Source organism: Tympanuchus pallidicinctus, unplaced genomic scaffold (assembly GCF_026119805.1).
Source record: "Tympanuchus pallidicinctus isolate F22 unplaced genomic scaffold, pur_lepc_1.0 scaffold13, whole genome shotgun sequence".
Lineage (NCBI taxonomy): Eukaryota > Metazoa > Chordata > Aves > Galliformes > Phasianidae > Tympanuchus > Tympanuchus pallidicinctus.
The window spans coordinates 2,151,190-2,163,862 of NW_026294648.1; the positions used below are offsets into that span (position 1 = coordinate 2,151,190).

Here is a 12,673-nt window from a genome sequence, read left to right on the forward strand (position 1 = left end):
CTGCTTAATAACTTGTATAATTGCAATATCTAACTGCTTCGTTGCTGGATATAAAACAACCATTTACTATAGGTCTGTGATTTTTAACACAAAAAGACGTACTTTTCCCTAATTATCTAATAATTCAGTACCGCTTGCTTGGGCTGCCTTAAATAAAAAGGCTACTTTTTCTATAACCTGTCTTTTGTTTCTGGGGACTAATGGAGTAAAACTCATACTTTGCAGGGCATGACTTTCCTCACAGAGCAAAGGAACAGAGGAAGCAGCTCCAGCCTAGGAGCTGCAAAAGCACAAGGTCTGCTCAAGCCCCTACAGAGGACTGTGCCTGACCTCAGACTAGGCTCTGACTTCTCCCAGTGGGAACTGGAGTCAGAAATCTGCTTCCAGCTCCCTCAAACAGAGAAGAAATAGGCTCCAACTTCTAGGGCAGGCACTGGGGTTTGGCAGCAGCTTCAAGTCTTTGGCAGGCAAGCTGCTAAAGCAGTCGTGTTGTAGCTGTTTCATGTTTGGGGACATCTGCTCCAGCACTGTCACTGCTTTGTTCTCTTGTGCATATTTTCTATCCAGTAGTACATGCAGAGAGAAGAATTCTCTTTTAGCATTTTTCATTGAAATGATTTTCAGACAGCATTAGTTAAAACAATAAAGTAAGGAAAGGGATGGGTAGAATTTCAGTATTTCAGAGGAATAAATAGATACTAAACAAACCTACTATGCATTCATCGACACAGTGCATTTGATTTATCCAAAAATGAATCAGGAAGATGAGATGCTATAAACACAGCTAAGAAAGCATCAAGTGTTGATTAAGTGTTAAGGACGCCGCTGAATGTTCAGACATGCCAGTGAAACTGATTGAAATGGACATCTGTATTACACTGTCAGAGTGGAAGATGGCCATCAGGTTGCAGGACTGTACAGAGCTGTCTGAAGAATCAGTACTACACAGTAACAATCCTGCTCAGAAATGCAACGTTTGGTCAAAACTCTAATGAAAAACTGCATGTATGGCATTGATAGGGAAATTAATGTAGCTATTTATGAGACTTCAAAGTAAGGGAAAAAAGACAGACAAAAAAGAAATTACTTCCAAAAAAAAACCCGTTTTCAATGATTATACAGAGACTACAAAATCTTTCTGGGGAGTTGCATTTTTAGGTGACTGAGTCTGACAGAAATTTTAGATTACAGCATTGCTTGCAGCACTGCAAATTCCTCTGTAGAAAGGTCTGGCTTCTGCCTCCACTGAAATCAATAACAGCTCCCTCTGGTTTCAGTGGTGCAGGAACTGCCTCTAACCTAGAGTTCAAATCTGTAGCAGCAGGGAGACTTATCCACTCCCTAAAACTGCTTCACAGAGAGAAGTTTTTGTACCAAGCCCTTGTTGCACAGACCAGGCCTTCGTAAAGCATCAGAAATTATATTAAAACTTGAAGGTCAGAAATACTTACTTCCACTAGGGATGAGGTCCCTATCTGGAATGAAGAGCTTATATCCATAGTGCTTTTCTAGAACATCCGGCAGAATTTCTAGTGCAAACTGCTCCTCTTCATTATTATCACAATCCAGTGCATCAGGATCCACTTTGGTGTATGAAAGATACGCATCATATTCCTTGTTATCTGTAAGGAAACAAACTCACACTCAGCCTGCTGTCTGCAAGAACGAGACAAAAAGCACACAGCAGTTCTAGAAAACTGCATTATTCCTATTAATGATCATGGAATCACAGAGCATCCCGAGTTGGAAGAGACACACAAGCCGAGCTCAGCCCCTGTCTCCCAGCCCACAGAGCCCACAGAGCACTGACTCAAACCCAACCCTGCTGCTGAGAGCAGTGTCCCAGGGCTCTGGAGAGCTGCTCCATGTGCACAACCCTCTGGTGCAGAACCTGTCCCTTGCCCTCACCCAGCCCTCCCCTGATGCAGCTCCATGCCGTCCCCTCAGCCCATCGCTGCCACACAGAGCAGAGCTCGGCGCTGCCCTCCGCTCCCTGTGAGGAGCTGCAGCCGCCATCAGGCTCCCCTCAGCTCCTCTGCTCTGGGCCCAACAAACCCAGGGGCCTCAGCTGCTCCTCACCCCTCTTGCCTTCCCAATCTTCCAGTCCCTCCTCTGGATGCTCTGTAAGAGTTTTATGTCTTTCTTATGTTGTGGCACCCAAACCTACATGGAAATTTCTCTTTTAACTCCTAAGTGCTATGATTATGGGAAAGTTCTGAGCTCTCACGGGAGAACTTTTTTCTACAAATAAATGTAAGAAATGCATGACTTAAGTGAATACTCACTGTGCAGAAAACAGTGTCAAGCACTAACAACCTAAAGCATTGTTTCAGATCTCTTTTCCCTGTTTTTAAAACTGATATAATTTTAGAGGTCACTTAACCCAGAATGATTTACATACATGGGGCTTACAACATCAGAACTAGGAATAACTCCAGGAGCAGGAGGGATTGCTCCTGCACTGTGGTACCTGCAGCTGTGGGGTGCAGGGAAAGCTTTGCTGCTTCATCAAAAGGCAGAGGCAGGAAGTGGGTGACAGAAGGGACCCCGAGCAATGCCTTGCAAGCATAGCAAGGCTGCGAACAGAGGCTTGGCTAGAAGGGACAACATAATTACTTCCTCCTGCAGAGCACTGCGGTAATCTTCAGCTCTCTGCATCTGACACACAGAGCTGAGAGCTTGGCCAAGCGTACCGAGAACAGAAGTGGCACCGCTACTGAGCCTGGGATCAAACTGTCTTAGCAACATTTGCCTTAGTTACTGCCCTGTGGTAATGGAAAATAGTGCACTGAAAGTCAACCTGGAGCAATTCAGTCTTGGGCAAAGAGTACAGCTGCCATTATTTACAGAAAATGAAAAATCAAATAGTTAATGTTGTGAGGACAAAACTGAATAAATGGAGGATTGCTGAGCACCAATTATGTGTAAAGAATTGTGCACATCAAATATAATGAAAGCAGTTAAAACTCACCAACATTTTCCAATAAGAAGAAAAAATAGCTAATCATAACGCAAAACATTTGATGACTTTAAAATTATGGTTCTTTCTTACGATTGTTGACGCAAAGCCAGACTCACGATGGTCAGAGCTACAGACGAAGCATGTGAATAACTGTATGTCTGTAAAAGGCAATTTGCCTAGTGCCATTGGAGCTGTAAGGGAGGAGGTCCACCTGGCTTGCTCATATTTCTCTGAAATCATCAGTTTACAAAAATAGTAATTGCTGAAGGAAAGATGACAGAAGAATAAACAGCAAACAAAAAAAGGCCAGTCAGCTTTGGAGGCCCATCCAAAACACGCTATCCTGTCCATAATGAAACTTGTTGAAAACTTTCAAGAGAAGCCAGCGACCACGAGATACAGGGGGCAGACATCCCTGAAAATACTTGAAAGCTCTGCAAGGCAGCAAAGCAAACCCTGGAGCACTGATGTGCTTGGTTACAAAGCAGCCTGGAAACTCTGCACACACAGACAGGAAGGTATGGGCTGGGAATGGTGTGCGTGCAGACTCTGAGCTGAGTCCTGCTCCTTCCAGCTGCGTGGGAGCGCTCCCTCGTCTCCTCTATTCACAATGCAAACAAGCAAGAGGAGTTCCCCTGGGCCTCCTGTGAGCCCATATGCTTGTGTTATATCTCCGCAGCCTTGGCTCCCTCCTCACAAGCTTCACATACACTGGATTTTAGCAGAAGGACCCATGCTTGCCCACTGCTTCCTCTGTGTGCTTTGGAAGCAGTGTTGTTGAGGTTATTTTCTAAATGGCTTCCCTTAATCTTCACTATTGCCAGAATGTTTTGTCTAAAAACAAAGCTATGTACAACACAGGAAGTAAATGCATCCAGCATAGCCTACATGGCTATTTTTAGAAATAGGGTTAAAAAATCTGTTAGGTTTCATGTCTTTTGTTTTAAAGAAATGCACATACAAGTGGGATGTATGCCATTGCACCTACACAGATGATGGCTCACAGAACCTCTGTAGGCTCACTCCGTAGCGAGAAGAAGTAGAATGAATCACCGAAACACCCTTATACACACTTTGACTTCAGCAGCATTCTGCCTTCATCTTTCATAGTGCAGGATCAGAATAAGACGCACGGCTGCAATAGTTCTAAAATGATGTACGAAAAGCAAGAGATCGATCCCAGAACTAACATGCACACAGAATCCTCTAAGTATCACGGGGTTGGTCTAAACAAGTGAAAAATAGCAATGTTTCATAAATTAAAAAGTAACAGAAGAAAAAAAGCTACATCAACAAAAATGTGGCAGCTTAACTTTGGAAAAAAAGGGAGCAGAATACTTTCATTCTGGAGGAAAGTTACTACTTTGGGTCATTTTTGGTTGGTGTCAAACAGGGAAATCACATTGGTATAATCCCAAAGTATTAGATACAAGTCACCTCTAAAACCATTCAGTCTTACTCTTTGTTTTCTCCTCTCTATCAATATAAATATTTCCCTGCATTGTACGAAAGAAAAGCGCAACAATTTCAGGTTTTCCCACTCACACAAAGCTTGAGAAAGGAAGTTTCCTGACCTCTGTTCCTGCTATTTATCATACCACGTTCTATAATCCGTTGGATGTCATTCCACCCATCCTCCAACACTCCTATGGATTTCATTGTAGCCAACTTTTTCATGGCTTATCAACCCAGTGCTTAACAGAACGCTTCATTATTTTGATAGTGGTGATGCTGGCTGCAGAAAGCAAAAGGCCTGTGCAAACGCACATTGTTTTTGCACAATGGGGGTAATGTGATTCCTGCTCCTCTTTCAAATATGTTATTGTTTCTGAAGATACCATTACAGACTGCCTACGTGACTTGTAAGTGCTGCAGTAGCTTTATTTGATCACTACACCTGGGATCTTCAGCAGGTACTATTTTTAATACATAATATACAATCAGTGTGCACATTATAAACACTAACAATATGATGATATGATTTAAAGCACTTGGACTGAGTTCACCAATGCTTATTCAAGCTTCATAGGAGCAGGGAATGTTCTACATTCAGAGGAATTAAAGCTTCAATTTGAAAAACAGCTTTAGCTTTAAGCATTAAAGAAACCACATGCCTACTGAAGCGGGGGATGGAGGGAGGAAGTGCAAAACACCCCTTGCTATTCTTAAACATACTCTACAGGCAAGCTATGCAGCTGTGTATTTGCATTATGTTTCATATTCTCAATTAACAGAGGTAACTAGTTAACCTCAATAACAATTGACTCACTAACTCCTAGAGGTAGTTGGCTGATAACAGTGTAACAGAAAAGTTTAGTGGAAGATACCTGGTGAATTTATGTCAACATACAGTATGGATAGCAAAAGAAGAGATGCTGGGCACTGGGACATGCAAACACAGAGTTTTCCCGAGAGATCAGTTCAAAAATGACATTCAAACCTCTATTATACACTCCTGAAGAATTCTTCCTATTCCTCTTCATACGGAATAGACCTGTGACACTTCAGTGAACAGATTCATTGATTTAAGCAGGCTTAGCGAGAAAGTGTTAGAGATTTACACTGTTGAGTGCTTAGCAGTTTGAACTTAAACTAGAAATTTCATCACTTTGGACCTCTCAAGTATTTCCATTGTAAATATTCCATTGTATGTATAAGCAACTTCTTACCGTCTGCTGCTTCATCTCCTCCAAAGTTTTGTCTGTAGAACAGCATTAACTCTATGTTGTAACACTTATAGATGGTCACAAGCAAAATAAGCAGAAGAAGGATGGCTCCCAATCCTCCAGCAAGTTCTATTTTGTAGATCAAATCTAAAATTAGCAAGAAAAGACAGAAAGGTTATGATCTTTCGAAGCTCTAATTGCTGTAATCCACTGTACAATTCCACATGGAATTGCACAACTTCCTGTTATAACCACTGTAACATTAAGGATGTCTTATTTTTGTTCTTAGCCCATTATTTAACTTCCATCATTCTACTGTCTGTCCGAAATTTCAGACAGAATGCATTTGAGGCTATAGTGATAATTCTAGAAGGGAACTAGGCAGTGATTTGATACTGAGGATTAATCAACCTTTAATGAACTTGTTTGAAACTTCCACTTTGTAGGAGAGCATCAAATGTTGTATGCTGCATGTGAGAATAGGCTTACTAGGCATGTTGTACCCCATTTGGGACCCCAGCTCTCCAAATAACATTAACTTTAGCTTTATGGCTGTGGTGCCAGTGGATGAGCTGATGTCTGTTGCTCAGCCAAAGCTTCAGCTGAGTCACTGGTAGATGAATCAGCATCCAAAATGCCCAAAACAATGTGAGAAGCAGAAAGCACACATCAGGCTGCTAAGAGCCACTTTGATTGAGCTGTGACTAACAGAGGTCTTACATGATTGCTTAGTACACATTATACTGTAGTGGAAACTAGCACTAGCTCAGATTTCTGACTGGGATACTTTTGTTAGGAAACATCACAAGCAGGCTATCTGAAAGTACTTCACAAATTCATTGAAATGCAATTATCCATCTTTTACAGCTGAGGAAACAGGCATGGAAAAGCGAAGCAGCATGTCCAATGTCATTTAGCAAGCCAATGCCAGAGCAAGATAAAAAACCTTGGGTAGCACTCCAGTGCTTCACCTGACGTAAGATGCTAGATTTAACAGTGTTGTACCTTAGCCTGAAATATCCTCAGAATGCAATATTGCTCATGCCACCTCTTGGCGTATTACATCACCATAAAGGACAAAGGACAGAAATTTGACAACAGCTACCCCCAGCAATCTGTATCAGTTCAGATAAGATGACATGAAGATACACTGTGATAAACACAGTACAAAGATATGCTGCTGTAAATACAATAGGATGATCCTAAATGCAGGAGGGAAAAAGTTTTTGAGATCTTTAAGCTTCTAAAACACACGTCAGAAGAAATTACTGGTATGTCATTCGTGTCATTTTCAAGATAGAAAGCAAATTAGTTGGATATCTTTTGGGGTTAGTCTTGCCTTTCCATGCCTTGTGTTTCAATAATTAACATCAGATGACAAGTTATTCCCAGTCTGCAGTATCTCTGATGTCTGGTGAGAAGTCCTGAGCTAATAGAAGGAAGAAGCCTATTACAATAGCTATTTAATCTCTCTGAGAACAGGGAATTTCTGGGACTTTTATTACACTGCAAAATAAAGTTGGCATGTGCTTGGGGATAAATCTGGTCAAATGAAGAAAAGAGTTGGTTAAAATTACTTTTCAGTGAAAAAAAAAATAATCTTTCTTATTGTACTAAAACTTTTCTACCAGGAAATTGGGATGATGGCAAAACTGCCAGGTTGGAAGGAGAGAAATTGCTGAAGGCCATTCAGTTCTGATAACTGAAGTTGATCTGTGCTACCTTGCAGAATAAAGTCCCTATACTAAGCCTGTTGTGTTCTCTGATCCATACTGCAGCTGTATCCCAATTGCTGGACAATGAAAGCCTGTAGGAAAGCACTTGACAAATCCCTCAGCACCTTATGCTGCACAGTGTCAGACTTCTTTTGGTTTTACTTGCTTGCTTCAACAGCATTTGAAGCCGCTGCATGGTAGAGAACTGAATAAACAGCCCATCCATGGCAGTGGCCTGCCTACACCACCAGAAGAGCTAGGCTTGTTGGCCATGCTGTGTCCTGAAGATCACGTGCAGCTCAGACTTGCACACAATTGCCAGGGCGAGGGCAGGATACTGAGCAAAAACACAACCTGCAACTCAAAACGCAAATCAATCTGCTTTTGCATCTCCTTTACCTCTCCTAGGCTCCAAACTTACCTTTTGGTCTCCTTATCTGCATTCCAAGGCAGAGGTAATGGAGGAAACCCCCAAAAGCTCAGTTTTCTTGCCTACTCCAGCTCTTACTCTTTGCCCCTGAGTTGTCCTCACTGAGATTGGTGGGAAAGGCAGTCGAGTAAACACAATACCAGGAAAGTCATAGAAGCTGAACTTTTGCTTTAACAGCAACTGAAACCTAGTGAATAATAATATTCAGGTGGGTTCTAACATAAAATAATACAGAAAGACCGAGGCACAGCCTATGATGCAGCGGATTATAATCTTTAAAATAATTTGAATCTTTACTACACCTCATGAGTGGCTTGAGACCAAGACACTTCAGAAGGTCCTTCAGCATTTAATAATACATCAATATTGTTCCTGTATGTCTTGAACAAACGCAGTCTCCTGGAAAGTAAAAGCTGAGCCAACATAGCTGTAATATTTACTTTTACCTAAATTCACAGCTTCTTTCACTAGGAGTGCTGCTTGATTTTGCACTGCATTTCCTGATAACTTATTCTCTTTCCAAGACAGTTGTTCTATAGTGCATTGTGACTTCAATTAGGAAAACATGCTTTTCAAATTAATTTGAAGGGAATCCCAAGCTATTTCCACGTCTAAGGATTAAGTGAGTGTATACTGTTACTGCAGGTAATTCAAACATGGGAAAAAAAACAAAAACAAAAACAAAGCCAGGACTGCCCAGAATTTATATGTGAATTTATATTTGAGCTACTTCAATGTGAAGAACAATGTGTCTCAAATGAAGTCAGTGAAGAAGAATGTAATAACAGAAAGTGGTATCCAGGTCTCAGCAGCATGCCTAATTCTGCCTTTTCACTGTTAGGTCTAGGGGTCTGAAGCTGGATTTGGTTCCTTTTTCAGTCAAAAATGAAAATCTCAAGTGGTGATAGACTCTGCAAGGTTATCAAAACACTAATGTTGTACAGAAGGCACTCCTGCATTCTAAGAAAGCATTTGTGAGGTCTGTCCCACTAGTTAGCAAAAGACTTCAATATTTGTACCTTAAATATTTGTGCAATTCCTTTTTCTTCCTCAAAGAACTCCAGAGCTTTAACTTGGATCTGACTTTCTGGCTTTTATCTCTGTTTTTAGTTAGTTTTTTTTTTTGTTTTTAATTCCAACCTCCCTCATTTAGCAGTACTCACGACCGATGCCATCTCGGGTACCCCTGAAGTGCTGCAGTCACTCCTGAGACCTGATAAAACCTGTAGTACTGTGGCAAGCTGGAGACAAAACCGAGCTAAAGCACCTCCTGTTGAACAGGGATAAGGCAGCCCCAAGCAGGTTGGACTTTGGGGGAGGTGTGTTTCTCTGAAAGAGATCTGTGCTTCTCTCGTTGTTCCCAAATGTTGTTCCCAGCTTCTGAAAAACTGAGGCACGTTATAATAGGAATCCATGATCCTCTGACACACATACAGGGTACTGGTAAACAGCCTTCTACCAGTCCTGGCCTAACTCTTGCCACAGGTGAGTAATGATGTAGTGCTGCCTAGCTTATGAATGCTCTACAACCAAATCCAAGCAGGAGAAAGCTAGAATAAGAAGTATTATATCAAGGTGCAGAAGGGAAAAGTTTGGTCAAGTGCTAGTAAGAATTTAATAAAACCGTGACAACAGGATATGTAGTCAAAGCACAAAGTGAAAATACTGGGGATATTTTAAATGACACTTTAATAGCTTCAAAACAAACCACTTAAAATGCCTGAGGGGAATGGAGAAATGAAATAGCAGCTGAGAAGTGATTCTGTCCACCTCCGAATTCAGTATTCAGCAGTGCTTCTTCCATAATTTCAGCAGAGGTCTGAAATGTCTGCATTTTCTTGTTATAAATAAACCCAGCTTGTTATTCTAATATATGCAACACAGCTGAACATTTAACAGTGTCAACAAAGATATCAGTTGTATATTTATTAGGTTCAGTGGATGGGAAGGTAGAACGCTTTCTGCACTAACGAGACTAATCCTTCATCATGATGACCAGCTTCCTTAATTAAAGTTGTGACATTCCGTCAATTGAGATGTTGAATAAACATTTGTGTGCGTTCTGCATCACAGCAGCGGGCCCCTGTTTTTCAGAATGGTTTTGCAGCTCATGTGTTTCTATCCTGAGCATAAAGCACAGCCAGTGAGAGGCAGTGGAGTCTCCTTCCCTGAAGACCTTAAAAACCTGCCTGCATGCTTTCTGGGCAACTGCTGGAAGGGACTGCTTTCATATAGGGTTGGACTAGGGGAGCTTCAGAGGTCTCTTCCAAGCCCTATGATTTGATGACTCTATGTCACACTCTTCTTTCTGGGAGGGCATAAACTCCTGCATGAACAGGAAACGGTTTAAGCAGAATTGATCCAATTTTGTCAGGACTCAGTAATGTACTTTCATACGTACAACCTGTGGGTCACAGGAAAGAATAGTAAAAATGGGACAGTGACTCCAACATTTCTTCTTCCCACTAGACCTTTTTTGAAGCTATACCACTTCTCCCTCACTGTTGATTTTATACAAATTATCTGAAGGCATAAATTATGGCCATGAAGCACAGCAGTTAGCATTCAGCACGGCTCTAGGTGAACCTAGTGGCTAGGGTTGTCTTCTGGAACAAGGTGCTGGTGGACCTGGTCACAACCCCACTTACAGATACCTTGGCTGGTCTTCCTGTTCTGTCACCTGCTCTTAGTTCATTAGTGACATGGTGGCCTCTAACCCTAAGTTCAGCCTGCAGCATGCTCACATAACAATGGTCTATTTAAACCTTCTTGAAAAGGGGATATCTGTGCAGATATCCCTGCTAGGGTGATGATGGAGAGCACTGCTTTTTTTAACTGCACTAACATGCAACATTTCCTTGCTCTCTCAACAGCTTTTGTACTCACTCTGCCTTAAAGAGACCACAAACAAGTTCAAATATCACTGTACTAACAGTTAGAGGAGGTAACTGAACTAAGCAGGTAAGAACTGTAATGGGATACTGTTGCATGCCTTATAATAATGACTACAAATGGAAGAGAATAGTAGCACCTTGTAGTTTGGAGCATTCAAACTCAAAGGGTTCCTATTCTACAGACAAATTGTCAGTAGTAGTCCCAGTTCTAGGCACAATCTCAGGACAGGTAACATGAAAAGAAGTAATGATTCTCCATCCATCTATAGCTCCCACTGCAAAGTCTTCATTCCTCTTTGCATTTAGGAATCAAAATGTGTGGCAATATTTAAAGATTTCAGTTTAAACACAGCTAGGAAGTGGAAAAGTATGACAACATCTGGCCTTGTTTTGAGGTACCTAATCTAACAAATGCACATTTTAACTATGTCTTTAACACTCTTACCTCTAGTCTAATCTGTCTACTCTCGGTCAGTTTCATGAATTGTTTGCCCAAAACACATGCACTGAATTTTGTAGGGCTTTACAGGTCGCTGTGTCCCAGGCAAGTGCATCAACCGTGAGGCTGATTCGCTAGTGGTAGTTTGTGACTTTTTCCCCCATAAATAGTAAACTGAAGCCATAACACAACCATACTTCAGCTCCAGCAAGCACAGAGCTCAGCTTGACTCAGCCAGATTAGCAGGACCTCCGCTGCTGGCTCACCCATGGCTGCAGAGGCAAGAGGGAGCATGGCTAATAAAATTAAGGGCATTACCTTTCTTGCGCAGAAGGATGCTGGCATGTTTCCGTCCGTTTCTGTTTTCCACATGACATGTATAGTTAGCCAGATCTGCCTCCTCGACAGCATCAAAGATCAATGTCAATTCAACTTCTTTTTCTCCAAGATGTTCTCTGAGGAGTCTGAAAGGAAAGATGCAACCTTCTGGAATTTTCCTCTTTGTTTTTTTGGTGCAGATCCTAACTTTTAAAGGTGACAGTATCAAGAACAAGAACTCGAAAAGACAGAATGAACAAACAAAATCTCAACAAAGGAAAAAGAAAGTTGTAGTGAGGCCAGAGGTACAGCCTTTTCATGTCATTGTTCTAACATGAACGTGACAAATAATGCAACATAAATGCAAGTTTTTCTCGGTGACGCCATAAGTCTAAAAATAAAATGCCCTTCTTTTTGTGAAAGGTTTCTTATCAGTTGCTCAAGAAAGTGACTGGCCCTTTGAACAAGGAAATGTAACGTCATGTGTAGTCTGCCAGGTTTATTTGATCCTGTTAGTATTCTGCTGCAAAATACAGCAGGCGATAAACATAGCATGCACGATGCCCTCACAGTCCGAGGCCTGTGAACTCAACCTTGCACATAGCTCTGCTGGCAGTCTGACGTGGCTTTACAGATACAACTATTTCGTTTTTATTTAATTTAATTTAGTTTTATTCTATTTACCAAAATGAAATCTCTTCTCCAGAGACAGGTGGGAGGCACAAGGGAAAACAGGTAATTAATCAGCATGCTGCTTGTGCTGGATGGAAATTGCCTCTTCTGGAGACCTTCACACTTTACATTAACAGCAACAGACACCAAAATTCTCTATGATAAGCCAAAGTTGTTTTGGGTTTTTAACAAGAGATGTTTCAGCTACTGCCAGGGGAACGTGGTGACAGATTTTCGGGCACCTAAGTAGCTCTTTTGTCTTAAAAGTTTATTTGCTGGAGAGAGTGTATCTCATGCTGCCCTGCCTCCAAGTCATTTATCAGTCTTTAGATGCAGAACTGTTTCCAATTCCAATTACAAATGTGTTCTGAAAACAAACCACAAACAGGCTTTTGGGACGTACCACATTTCTAAAACTAAGCACTCCAAAAAGTACCTGATTTCACCTTCTCTAATGTGACCTTCTAATTCTTCTATGAATTTTTCCCCTTTCATCCAGTAGATCATGGGGCCAGATTCACCACTGAACCCAAAGAAAGCTTTGCAGGCCACAGTCAGTGGGTTGCCTGAGGACCAC

General features: G+C 41.5%; 1 protein-coding gene across 6 annotated transcripts in view; it reads right to left on the reverse strand.

Moving 5' to 3' along the window:
• Positions 1 to 12,673, reverse strand: part of IL1RAPL2 (interleukin 1 receptor accessory protein like 2) — a 333,350-nt gene that overhangs the window by 11,259 nt on the left and 309,418 nt on the right. For all 6 annotated transcript variants that reach the window (XM_052673214.1, XM_052673211.1, XM_052673210.1 and 3 more), the window contains 4 exons: positions 12,533 to 12,662; positions 11,425 to 11,570; positions 5,632 to 5,775; positions 1,452 to 1,622 (listed from right to left, as the gene is read on the reverse strand). In XM_052673214.1, the coding sequence (XP_052529174.1) occupies positions 1,452 to 1,622; positions 5,632 to 5,775; positions 11,425 to 11,570; positions 12,533 to 12,662 (591 nt within the window). The remainder of the gene's footprint in view (positions 1 to 1,451; positions 1,623 to 5,631; positions 5,776 to 11,424; positions 11,571 to 12,532; positions 12,663 to 12,673) is intronic.